At 34.1% G+C, this 13,681-nt stretch overlaps 1 protein-coding gene across 5 annotated transcripts in view; it reads right to left on the bottom strand.

Annotated features, from left to right (window-relative positions):
- Positions 1-13,681, bottom strand: part of SPAG16 (sperm associated antigen 16) — a 1,128,509-nt gene that overhangs the window by 946,716 nt on the left and 168,112 nt on the right. For all 5 annotated transcript variants that reach the window (XM_037849695.1, XM_037849693.1, XM_037849694.1 and 2 more), the window contains exon 10: positions 7,595-7,722. In XM_037849695.1, coding sequence (XP_037705623.1) covers positions 7,595-7,722 — 128 coding nt within the window. The remainder of the gene's footprint in view (positions 1-7,594; positions 7,723-13,681) is intronic.

Genomic DNA, 13,681 nt, shown 5'->3' with positions numbered 1-13,681 from the left:
ACATGATTTCTATCCTCAAGAGGTCTTGTTGCAGGGTTTGGAAACACAGACACATAAACAAATAATTGGAATTCAATATGATCTGTTCTATGCACACTCATACTTTGCATCCTCTATATTATGTACCTAGTAATAAGAAAACAAAAAGGAAGTTTGGTTTTGAGATAGGGATACACTTTAGGAAACTTGAGTATCTGCAAATGCAGGGGGAAAATAAGTGCATTTTAGCTAAAAAGAAGCTGAGCCAACGTGAACACATGACAGGATCTTTCAGTGAGTCAAGAGCATAATGGGTGTAAAGGCAAGAAACAAAGGTTGGGACTAGATTGGGATCAGCCAAGTGGGTCTTGAGGGCTTGGGAAATAATCAAAGATTTTAAAGCAAAAATAAGATATCATATCTAAGATTAATGATTAAGTAATCTTCATTTTAGAAAGATTACTACAATGGCAACAGGGAGGATAAATTCGAGTCAGAGGAACAGCTGGAGGCAGAGAGACCAGTAGGAGGCTGTCGAGGGAATCTAAGTGAAAGATAATGAGGCACTTTGGCAGAAGTGAATGAGTGAACAGAGAATTTTGGATATAGAATACAGAGACTTATGTGACTGAATGTGATAAGTAAGTGGTAAGGAGGACGTAAGAAAAATTCACAGATCATCTTAGGTGATTATATGAATGATAATGACGCTAACCAAAATGGGGAAAGACAGTATGAGTGATGGGGAAGGGAACAGTGGAAAGAGGGAGTTGGCTTTGAGACATGCTAGGTTTGAGGTGACCACACGATATACAAGTTGAAATGTCTTATTTTATGAGGTACTCTGTGTCAATAGTTATTGCCTTCAGATAATAACAAAAGTTTTAAATTAAAGTTGAAATCAGAGTATATATATTATTATGTATGTTGGGTGGATAAGTCTAATAAAAAGTATTATTATTTTATATTAGATTATAAAAACACTGTTGATACAAAAATTAAAAATAAAAAACTAAACAGGACAGAGTCACCTCTGTCAAGGCCATACAAAAAAAAGATAAATTGGTTTAAGATTTATTTAGCCCAACAGTTCAAGCACTGGTGTTTATAATCCATACACCATACAATTGTGAACAGCAGGAAAAAAATAAATTCTGGGATACTATTCTACCTGTATTGACTTTACTGGGGACTTAAAAGGTCTTAGCAAGTTTAGGTGAGGGCAACCCACCAAGTAATGGCATGTATTGATGGAACTACCCTTTACATGTACCCCATCAATTCTTGCCACCTCTCATTTAAAGTGAATTATGAATATGTGTGTAAATATAATGTAGTTTGAGAGAAAAAGAAGTATAGTGGTATTTGTTCTAAACCATCCTCCCTCCTTGACATTTTGTGTTATAGAGATTAACCGTTGCTTTTAATTCCCATTTCCCTTTCTGTTACAGAGTAGATACTAAGGAAATACCCATATTTCCTAAAATATTAAATATTGCAATGTCTTTCTTTTAAAATAAAATCCAAAATTCTTACTGTGGCCTACCAGACTCTATAAGTTCTTCCAGCAAGAAGCTAGAGTGAGAGATGGTTTCCATGTTTACTGGGATCTTATTAATACATTGCCATTCCATGGAAATATATACGTGTCTTATTATAATAATAACTCCATAGAGTTTTACGCAAAAACTAAATATCTTGTTTTTTCAAAAATTGAAATAATGTCCTAAAGGAAACAAGCATAATTTCATTTTTTACCAAGCTGAGTTAATAGGTGGGATTTTTGTACACCGTTGGCACTACATATAATTGCTCAATATAATTATAATATGTAAAACAATGCTTTCTTGTAGGTCACTGTGATTATTACTATGAATCTAGATAATTAAAACACAATGAAAAACAATTATAGCCACCAGAAGGGCAACTGTTGGTCTCTCTCTCTAAGTCTATGAAACACTGGAATTGAAAATGCTTTATGCATCATCTGTGACCAATGAAAAGGCCTTTCCATAATTTCAGTGGTAAATTGACCCAAAAAAACAAGTAGGAACATCTTCTGGAAGCTGACAGCTGCTTTAAGATACATACAAGAGCACTAAAGACAATCTGAAATAAATTGAAAATCCAATCTCCTAATTAGATGTATTTATTCATGGAACACACCGAAAAAGATAAATACCTCATTAAAGATATATGCTTACATTTACTGTAAACATACAGTTTACATTTACTATAATTTCATGTACTTTCCCTTCTTAAAAGTTAATGGCATAAAAGGAGAGGCTAGGCCTCCCTACGGTTGTGCCTAAGAGCCTCCTCCCGAATGCCTCTTTGTTGCTCAGATGTGGCCCTGTCTCTCTAGCTAAGCCAACTTGAAAGGTGAAATCACTGCCCTCCCCCCTACGTGGGATCAGACACCCAGGGGAGTGAATCTCCCTGGCAACGTGGAATACGACTCCCGGGGAGGAATGTAGACCTGGCATCGTGGGACGGAGAACATCTTCTTGACCAAAAGGGGGATGTGAAAGGAAATGAAATAAGCTTCAGTGGCAGAGAGATTCCAAAAGGAGCTGAGAGGTCACTCTGGTGGGCACTCTTATGCACACTTTAGACAACCCTTTTTAGGTTCTAAAGAATTGGGGTAGCTGGTGGTGGATACCTGAAACTATCAAACTACAACCCAGAACCCATGAATCTCGAAGACAGTTGTATAAAAATGTAGCTTATGAGGGGTGACATTGGGATTGGGAAAGCCATAAGGACCACACTCCACTTTGTCTAGTTTATGGATGGATGAGTAGAAAAATAGGGGAAGGAAACAAACAGACAAAGGTACCCAGTATTCTTTTTTACTCCAATTGCTCTTTTTCACTCTAATTATTATTCTTGTTATTTTTGTGTGTGTGCTAATGAAGGTGCCAGGGATTGATTTGGGTGATGAATGTACCACTATGTAATGGTACTGTAAACAATTGAAAGTACGATTTGTTTTGTATGACTGCGTGGTATGTGAATATATCTCAATAAAATGAAGATTAAAAAAAAAAAAAGTTAATGGCATAACATTATAATTATTTAATAGAGGCTAACTGCTTACCTTAATACTTCAATAGTAAAAAACAAAAGATATAATATATGTCTTTATATTATACGAAGGGTTTTAAATTATTCTGACTACTACCTATAAGTAATGATTCCAAGTATTATCTGCATGTCATTATAGTTGTGAAGTTTGTTTACTGCAGTCGAAGGGGTCCCACCCACATCAAAGTTCCCTTGGATATTAAACTAATAGACTTCCCAAACTTAACATGCTTAACCCCAAATTCCAAACCTGCCCCTCCCTTAGTCTTCTCCATCCAAGTTAATGGGCACTCTATTCTTCATTTCCTCTGGCCAAAACCTTGGAGTCATTCTTAACTCCCTTCTCAATTACCCCACATCTAGACCATCAGAAAATCCTGTTGACTCTCCCTTCAAAAAATAACAAAAATCTGACCATTTATCAGCATCTATACCACAATTGTCACCCTAGCCCAGGAAGGACATCCTTATAAGTGGGTTACTGAAATGTTCCCTAACTGGTCTGCCAACTTCTACCCTAATCCCTATACTACAGTCATATAACACTGACATCATACAACATAATGATCCTGTTATTATGTAAGTAAAATCCCATAACTCTTCCCATAACATGCAAAATTTGAGGAAGTTACACTGCAAGTAGAGGAAAGAGCTAGTGTAAAGACCTTGGGCCAAGAATAAGTGTGGCATATTGCAGTATAGGAAGAAGGTTATCATAAGCTGACAGAGCTGGAGAGTGTCGGAGGGGATGTGGGCAACAAGGTAGGCAGAAGTCTCAACTTGCAGTATTCAGTAGACCACAGCAACAAATTTGGATTTTATTTTAAAACCAGGGAAGACATTACTACATTTATAGCAGGGAATCTTATTATCTGAATTATGTTTTTAAAAGATCTGTTTGATAATTGTGAAATGAGTAAATTGTTGTGAGATAGGGTAGATGAATTAGTAGGCTTTGGCAATAGCACAAGATGAACATAGGACAGATAGAAAGAAGTGGAAAATTTTAAAACATATTCTGGAGGAAGAAATCTATCAAAGTTACTGGAGGTGAGGGAGTGAAGAACCAAAATAACTCCTAAGCTTTTGGCTTGAGTAAATTTACATACAGTGGTGCTCTTGCTAAAATGGGGAAGGTTTGGAGAAGCCCAGGTTTTTTAGGGGTAAACAAAAAGTTCTTTTTTGACATAATAATTTGGAGAAGCTTATTAGATATTCAAGCTCAGGGGAGAAGTTAAGGGTAGAGATATCACCATGAATCATCAGCATATAGAAAGCATTTAAAGCCTGAGAATGGAAGAAGCCACCTGAGAAAGTGTAGATAAAAAGGTGAAGCACTGAGGTTGAACCTGGAGGCAAAATAACAACCAGAAGTCTGGCAGAGGACGAGAAGCTACTGAAGACAGTGAGAGGGATGAGACTGAATGTCAACAGGAAAACCAGAACCCAAGATATGCTAATAATGGGTGTTAGGAGAGAAAAGGCAAGAGTGGACAGGTGTGTCGACTGCAGCTGAGTGGTGAAGAAAATGAGTACGGGGGCTGTAGAGTCAAGAAAGGGACTTTTTTTCTTTTAACTAATGAAAGTTCCTAGAGAACATTTTTTAGGCTGACTGGAACCATCTTTAAGAGTAGGAGAAAGATATCTACCTAAAACAATATGCTTAAAAACTCTCTTAACTAATCTGATTTAAAATTCTTCTGTCCTTCAACCTAAGAAATTGCACTCTATGAAAGTGCAAATTAGTAAGACATTCAGAATTTTAAAATTATCTGGAATTTAATTTGCATTTATTTTGTTATGACTTGGTTAGAGAAATATAGTAAAAAAATATATTTTGATGAATCTGTATTTTCCATAGAAGAACATATAATTAATGAATTCTGTACTTAGCTGCAATTTTATGAATTATTTTATATTTAAGTTTAACTATCTTAAACCTTGCTTTTCAGGAAAAAAAAAAGGAGGAATTTGGACCAAGACATAGGTCACATAGTTGTATGTTATGGGCAAAACTGTATGCCCCATTTTAATACAGTAGAAATTATTTCCTTAGTGTTTTTCTTTAAAATAATGTGTGGCTTATTCACTACTTTTTAGTTTGCTTTTGAGTTAACCAGACCTGACAAAATTCTTTTTCTCTTTCTCAGCTCTCTGAACTTCATTTTTATTTCTATTTTTTTTTTTTAATGAAATGGGAATAACAATTCCTAATGGAAATAGCAGTCAAAAATAGTGCGTATAAAGCAGTTGAATGCTGGCATTAATAGAGGTTTAGTAAATCAAAATTATTGATATTCTTTTTATTACCATAATAATGAAGATGATGATGATGATGATGATGATGGAGTTAAGGATCCTATATACCATATCTGAAGAACTTTGTTTCCACTGATAAGTGATTATCAAACCCAAATACATTCAAGTTACTTATCAAAGCCTTTTTTGCGTAAAGAAATTCATAATTGAGTCAAAAAGCATTTATTAAAGGTTTTTTTAAGTACAAAGCCTTTGTGGGGAGGGGAACTGTTCAGTTGATCTGCTTTTAAAACTAAAAATAGAGAATATGACACTATTTGAGAAACACTAAAAATTTACAGTTGAAGTCTATATCATGGCTAGTGAAGGTTTGGTAGAGAGAAAGTAGTAGAATGAAATAAGTAGGAGAGAAATAAACACTAGGAAAAGAAGTAATGGATGTATAAAGAGGCAGAAACTGAAACAAATTAGAAATGAAGGCAGCAAAGTGAGGCCCAATGAGTTGTCCCAAAATCACAGCTTAATCTTCCTTTAAGGTATGTTACTCTGGAAAATTAGTGATTATCTTTCTCATTTTTTTACTGCCTAATTCAATGCTAGAACCTTCTCTTCTAATGGGCTAACCAATGCAGAATGTGACAGAAACTGTTCTCTGGCTGGCAGTAATAATCATCAGGGCAGCTCCAAAGGCTGAAAATAAAGCAAGCTGAGATCCTGATTCTGTCTTTGACTAGCACTAAATGTTTCCTTCTTCCTCTTCTTCACACTTTCATTTAATGGAAGTTTTCCCTTAATCCCCTTTAACAACACAAAAGAGTTGTGTTTACTATTGTAATTAAAGATTAATTAAGGTGATGAAATGTGAGTGTGATAAAGAGAATTGCTTTCAATGAAAATTAAATTAATGCTATGGAAAGGTGAAGAGATCGTCTTACAAGTTTCTAAAGTTCTCGCTTCAGTGAAAAAAACAATCAAATTGAAATTGTAGATAATGCATTATTGGTATAGCTTACGCAAGGAACATGGTGTAGAATTCCAGTCAGCAGATATCTTAAAGAAAAAACCATGGCTTTACATCAGAAGACTAACATGTATATGCATACACATGTTTAAGCCGAAATGGAATACTTAAGGTATGAAGGTATAATTTTTACAGTTCTCTTTATTAACATACTTTTTCAATTTATTAACCTACCAGTTTGGTCATGACAGATAAGATTGCATTTACCGTGTTCTAAATTAATATACCATAGACAATATTCTTGCAGCCAGGAAATAATCAAACCAATAAGGTTTAGAAAGTAGATTACACATACAGCCATCAAGAGCAAAGGAAATTTTGCAAAAAAACAAACAAACAAAAAACTCACTACAGGTAAAATATATGCAAGTTATTAGAATTGACTGTCATCCTATTCTGAGACGTTCTGAGACATTAGTCCTCATTAACTTAAGTACAACAAGAACAATTAGACAAAGTTTGCCATACATTTTTGTACAATTCTTAGATTTCTTGAAGATTGTTGACATAAACTTGGGATTGTATGAAAAAATGCCTGAAAATAATATTACTTACCTGAACCATAATCAAAATGATGTATCCATGAATATCAACAAAAGCTGACACATATTAAAATCTTAACATAACATGGAACTATATTACATACAGATTTCCTCAGAAATATTTTTCTCAAAAAATTGCAATAATGGTACTCTAAATTTTACAAGATTTACAATATATTTCCTGTGAATGTAAATATGATGATTCTTGAAAAAATACATATTTAATAAATGCCAAGTAATAATAAAAGAAGCTTTGACTTTAAACTGTTGTGTGGAATGTTTGCCAATTTGTAGTCTTCAAAACAAATATAAAGGGGGACTTTTTTAATGGGAAAAAAACATATATTGAAAAATTTGTGGGTAAAACAAACAAATGAAATATATAGTTGCAGACATCCTATCTTTAAAATAAATTCTACAAACCTCTCCAAAAATGATTCATGTATCATTTAAAGCTGGAACTTCAATCTAACCTCTACAATAAATATGCACAATATTGCACTTGGTCTGTACTGCCACCAAGTGCCTAAACAAATTAGTTTTAAGATTATTGTAGTGGCTATGAGAAATTCTTTCACTGTTAGGAGCAGCAATTTTGAAACAAGGTAAGAGCAAACCACTTCCACCATGAATGGCTACAAGACTGCCACAATTTAGACATGATGATAAAATCTTAAAGGCATTAATAAAACATCAAGAATCCTACCAGCTCACTGGAAGTTCATGCAGTCTAAAAATGTTATTCAGCTTGTAGTCAAATTTTGATGGACAAAGATCTTCTTTACGTAAATACAGGTTTGGATTTGGTTGCATATCTGTGGGAAATTCTGAATCCTAGAGAAAAAAATAAAGCAAAAGCTCAGATTTAAATATTGTACATATTGACACTGTACTATTTAATACAAAATACAACATGAACATTATTATACTATTCCACCAGGACTCATCTTTAGGTCATTCATTCCATATTTTAGTTTTCAGTAAATATGTGAAAAAGAGAAACTTTAGATAATGTGTGTGTAATCTAACTGGGTAAACAATTATTATTTGAAGCCACACACTATTTATTAAAAAATAATTGCAAACATCGCCTTTTTGAATTCCAATGAAGCACGGTGTGCTGGTTTGAATGCATTATGTCCCCCAGAAAAAGCCATATTCTTTGATGCAGTCTTGTGGGGCAGATATTTTGGTGCTGATTAGATTTGCATGGAAATGCGCCCCACCCAACTGTAGGAGATAACTCTGATGAGATATTTCCATGGAGGCGTGGCCCCACCCATTCAGGGTGGGCCTTGATCAGTGGAGCCATATAAATGAGCTGACAGGCAGAGGGAACGCAGTGCAGCTGTGAGCAATGTTTTGAAGAGGTGCTACAGCCAAGAGGGACACTTTGAAGAAAGCACAGGAGCTGCAGATGAGAGACAGTTTGAAAACGGCCATTGAAAGCAGACTCTTGCTCCAGAGAAGCTGAGAGAGGACAAATATCCCAAGTGCAACTAAGAGTGACATTTTTTGAGGAACTGCAACCTAGAGAGGAATGTCCTGGGAGAATGCCATTTTGAAACCAGAACTTTGGAGCAGACGCCAGCCACGTGCCTTCCCAGCTAACAGAGGTTTTCCAGACACCATTGGCCATCCTCCAGTAAAGGTAACCAATTGCTGATGCCTTACCTTGGACACTTTATGGCCTTAAGACTGTAACTGTGTAACCAAATAAACCCCCTTTTATAAAAGCCAATCCATCTCTGGTGTTTTTGCATTCTGGCAGCATTAGCAAACTAGAACACACAGTATATTATATTATTGATCAGTTGTCATTTTCAATAAGCTTTCCATCTCCAAAAGTAATGCCAGCTAAGTCTGTGATTATTCTTATACCCCTTTTGTCTTCTATAAATGGCAGACAATAAATACTTTCATTTGGTAACCAATAATATTTTTAATTGATTAATTATTGTTTTCATCTTTAAATCTGAGGATAGAGGGCTAAATTAAAGACACTTACTGAAGTTAAAAGATTTTGGTCATACCCATTTTCAATCTCCTATATCTTGGAATTCATATCTACCTGACTATCCTCACCCCCAAGCAAACCCTAACTGGAGATCAAAGATCATTTTCAGTCCATAAGAAAGTAGTCTCTACACATAATGATAGAGGGATTAATTGCTTCACTCCACAAGAAAAGGAAATAATTGATAGCCTAACACTTAACTCTGTAAAATTGCCTTTAGAAACATAGGCTTTGTGCATTCACTGATTTATTCTAAACATATTTACAAGGGCTACTTTATCCCAAACATGATTCTAGAGATGGGGACTCCATCATGAACAAAGGGAAAAAAAGTCTTTCCTTCATGGAGGTACATTCTAATAAACTCCTTCATTTCTCCTCAGAGCTAGAAAATGATAAAGCCAATTATCATGATTGATAATGTTTCTTATTAACAAATAAATATTTGTATAGAAATTTCATGCATTTCAAAATTTTACAAAGAAAAGCAAGTAAAATCAATCTTATTCTCATCACTCCGATATTACTATTAACTCTGTTGTAATTACTGAATTTGTTCCCTCTTTCTCATTTTTTATAAAATTGGGATAATCCTCTATTATCCATCCTCCATTTTTCACTTAACATTCTATCACTGTGTTTTTACATCATTAAATCTATTCTGGAAAAACAAAAATCTAAATGCCATGTTTATTGAAACATTCAGCTGTTTCTCTTAATATTATCAGTGCTATGAACAGAGTTTTCTGTCAAGAAATCTACACTTTACTGATTGTTTATTTAATGCACAGTTCTAGAAATATGAATAAATGATAATTCAAACAGAATAAATATTTAACCAAAAAACATAATATCTCTTGATGGATTGCTCTTTAGGAATGTTGTACCAATTTATACTCCTGCCAGTAGTAATATTGTGTGGAATTCACCACATCCTTATTAATGATATGTATACATACCCATATACCTAAACCACACACACACCAACTCACACATATACACATATATTGTATTATATATTATATTAAAATAATCCATCCTTTCAACAATTATTTTTTGACGTATTTGTCGTCTACTTCATGACAAACACTGGTTTCAGCTCTTACAATATATCATTGAATAAAATAAACAAAATTCTTTCCCTTGTAGAACATGCATTCTAACAGGAGGAGACCATGGACAATAAAAATAATAAGCATGGAAATTATATAATATATAAAAGGGGAAAAGTCTATGGGAAAATTGTTGCCAACTGATGGATAAAACTACTTCATTGAAGCTTCAAGGAGTTTTAATTTGCATTTCTTAAATTAATAGATTAGAATTAATTCTTTTTAGGTTTATCTCTTTATTGCACTCCATTTTTATGAATTAAATATTTATGCCTTTTGTCCATTTTTATTGGTGTGATGGTTCTTCATTTTAATGATGCTGCTTGGTTTGGGAATGGAGCAAGGGTAGAGTATTATGTTGGAAAATATAGTAAGGTGGACCAGAATATAGTCTTATGTAATTTTTTTACAACATGAAAATATCTGGATAAATTTAATGTCTACAGCAACTTTTATAAACACTCTTAAGCCAATCATATTTATAAAACCAATAAAATGAGGCATCGAATAAAACCTAATTAACTAAGCCTACAGCTCATTCGGTGTAACTGGGAAGAACACAGAAAAAAGTAATAACTGAACAACTATTTAAAAGAAGATTTGCAACAAGAACAGCACAGCTTGAGTAACAGTAATCCTATCTCAACACAGATGAACTTGCAGAGGCAACACATAAGACCTCTATGTCACCCAGCCTGTATGCTGAAACATTCCACAGACGATAGCCAATTAAATGGGCGGGCTCAGTGAAGAAAAAGAGGGGTGCATAAATGAGAATATTGCATAGAGGATAGAAGTAGTAAAATAAATCTTAAAACTATTCTTTCAAGCTACATAAACCTTACCATTTCTTTGTATTGACAAAGTACATTTGGAGGTCAAAGCTAAGCCTTAAAAAACAAAAAACAAAAAAACACCTCAGACCAATTAACTAATACATTCAAGGTTTAAGCTTAGGCATTGGTATTTATTTTAAAGGAATCCCTGTTATTAAAACTTCATCCAAGGTTGAAAACCAGGGTTTTCTTTAGTGAATCAGCTACACCACATACTGATGTGTGAACCTGGACAAACTATTTCACAAATTCTCTAAGTCGTATTTTCCCTAGCTGTAAAATTCAAAAAAAAAAATCATACCTGTTTCATAGGCTGCTGTAAGGATTAAAGCGAGATAATCTCTGTAAAGCATTCATTACATGCTTGGCACCTAGTAAATACTTAATAAACATTAGCTATTCCTGTGGCTACTTTTCTTATTGTTGCAATTAGTGGTGCATGTTAATTTCAACTGATGGGTAAATTCATTATAACTTGTTTCATACTTTATTGATTTATTCTAAAATAATTCTGTTTTAATCAAAGCTCCATGTTTAATACCCTCCTGGGATATTGTTTGAAGCAGAAGACTAGATTTTAGTATGATCTTACCTGTCAAAGTCTCAGTTTCATATCCAATTAAATGTTGGCTATTACTGAACCAAAGATAAAAGGAGTCCACTGACCTTTTCTGCCTCACTGACCAGTCAGGATTTAATATAGTCTTGCTGTTTATAACCAAAGGCTGAAAGACCCGAAGGGTCCCTCTCTCCATTTTAGTACTGTATCAGTTAGGCATCCCCTGTATCTGTCCCTGTGGGGAAAGCAAGCTAGCTATTTGGCCTCCTTCCACATAAGTCTCTCAAGTGCCCAGGTTTCTCCAGTGCCCAAGGGGAGACCAAGCCTGTGTACATGAGATTTGAATGAGGTCTGTTTTTCTGTCTTGTTCTTTGCATTTCATTGAACTAAGATCCACAGGAATTACCTAGACCAATTCAGTAAGGTACTGATTCAACACCTGAGTGTCTACTCTGTGTCAGGTGCTATGTTACTTACCAGGCCACAAATATAAGTAGAATACAGTCCTTCTACCCCAAGGACTCATAGTCTCATGAAGGAAACAAGCATTAAACTAAAGCCTCAGCAACAAGAAAAGCCAGACTAAAAATATGCAGAAAATGCTAAGATGCAGGAGTAAGCAATAAAACTACTGAAACAGAGGAGATAAAAATTATTATCCAATTCAGATATTGTGATGCTTAGATGGATACATAGATAGATAGATAGATAGATAGATACATAGATACATAGATAGATAGATAGACAAACATAGATAATGGATGTGTGTATGAAGATAAAAGGATAAAGGAACTGTAAAGAAGCCATATTATTATAAATGTAGCACAAACTATAAAATTTAGTAAATTTCATTTGTAAATAAGAGAACAGAAGATATAAAAGAAAAATATTCCACTAACTCTAGCAACAATTGGTTATAAAATACCTAGTATAACACAAACAAGAAATGGGCTGAGCCTAAAGAAAGCAAAGTACACTTTGTTCAGATATATATGAAGAAAAATCTGATGTGATATACATACATTAAGGACTCATACTAGATATTGCAAAGATGCTAATTCTCAAGAAGATTGATTTTCATATTTAATTTTATTAAAATAAAAATTTCAATGTAATATTGGAAAACCTAATAAAATTATTCTAAAATTTATCTAGAATAATAAACCAGACAAAATCACTTTGAAGTTTATAGTATCTTCATTTTACAGTTGAATACAGACTCAGAATTGTTACTTCAAACCCAAGCAACAAATCTAATGGCTTTTCACTTACTAGAAAATGAAGACTAAATAAGAATGGAATATTCCTTCACTCATTCAATTAACGAATTGAAAAAAAATCATAAAATATGACAATACATTAATGCCAGGTTTTGTCCAAAATATGGAAAAATATGCTCTCATATTTAGAGAATGTGAATTGATTTAACCTCATCAAAGGGCAAAGTGGAAATATCTATTAAAATAAAACTTGTCTTTGCAATTCCACTGCTAGGAATTTGCCTTGTGGATATCCTCACAAAGGTTCAACAAATGACAGGAATAAGGTTTCTTTTTTATTTATTTTTACTCATGTGTCCTTGTAGTTTCTGTTTTTGTTTTTTAATCTGCAGTATTTCATGTAATATTAGGAATTAAAAATCTCAGTGTGCATCACTGGACACTGATTTATTTAAAAAGTTGTAGTATTACTCTAGTCTACTACATGAATTAGAATGACGTACATGCAGAGCTGATATAACACTAGTGCACCAGTATGGCCTTGCTGGTTGTTAAAATTCTCAAAGATAGCCATGCTACTTGGTAAATAGCTGATACCCTGAGCACCTTCCCTATGCTTCCCTCACCTCCCACTACCCCTGCCCCTACTCTGGGGACCACTACACCATCACCACACATCTACACCATCATGCACTAAACAAGGTAATCCTAGACATACCTGGGCCTCCAAGGCCTTTCTCCAACCCTACAGCTAGTATTCATTTTGGTTGGTGAGTGCCCATGCTACATTGGCTTTTTATTTTTTTTATTTTTTAATGCCTTTTTATTGTGGACATTAACATATATACAAAACAGTGATAACTTTCAAAATATGATTTAACAAGTAGTTAGAGAGCAAATTTCAAAGAATGTCATGGGTCACAGTTCCAAAACTTCACCTATTTCCATCATTGTAAAATATAACATACATACAGAAAGGTGTTAACTTTTGATATACAGCTCAACAAGCAGTTATATAGGCGATTCCAACAATTGTTATGGGTTACAGT

The sequence above is a fragment of the Choloepus didactylus genome, chromosome 9, assembly GCF_015220235.1.
Source record: "Choloepus didactylus isolate mChoDid1 chromosome 9, mChoDid1.pri, whole genome shotgun sequence".
Lineage (NCBI taxonomy): Eukaryota > Metazoa > Chordata > Mammalia > Pilosa > Megalonychidae > Choloepus > Choloepus didactylus.
Note: the sequence above shows the minus strand (reverse complement) of the source record. Positions and strands in the feature narration are given on the sequence as shown.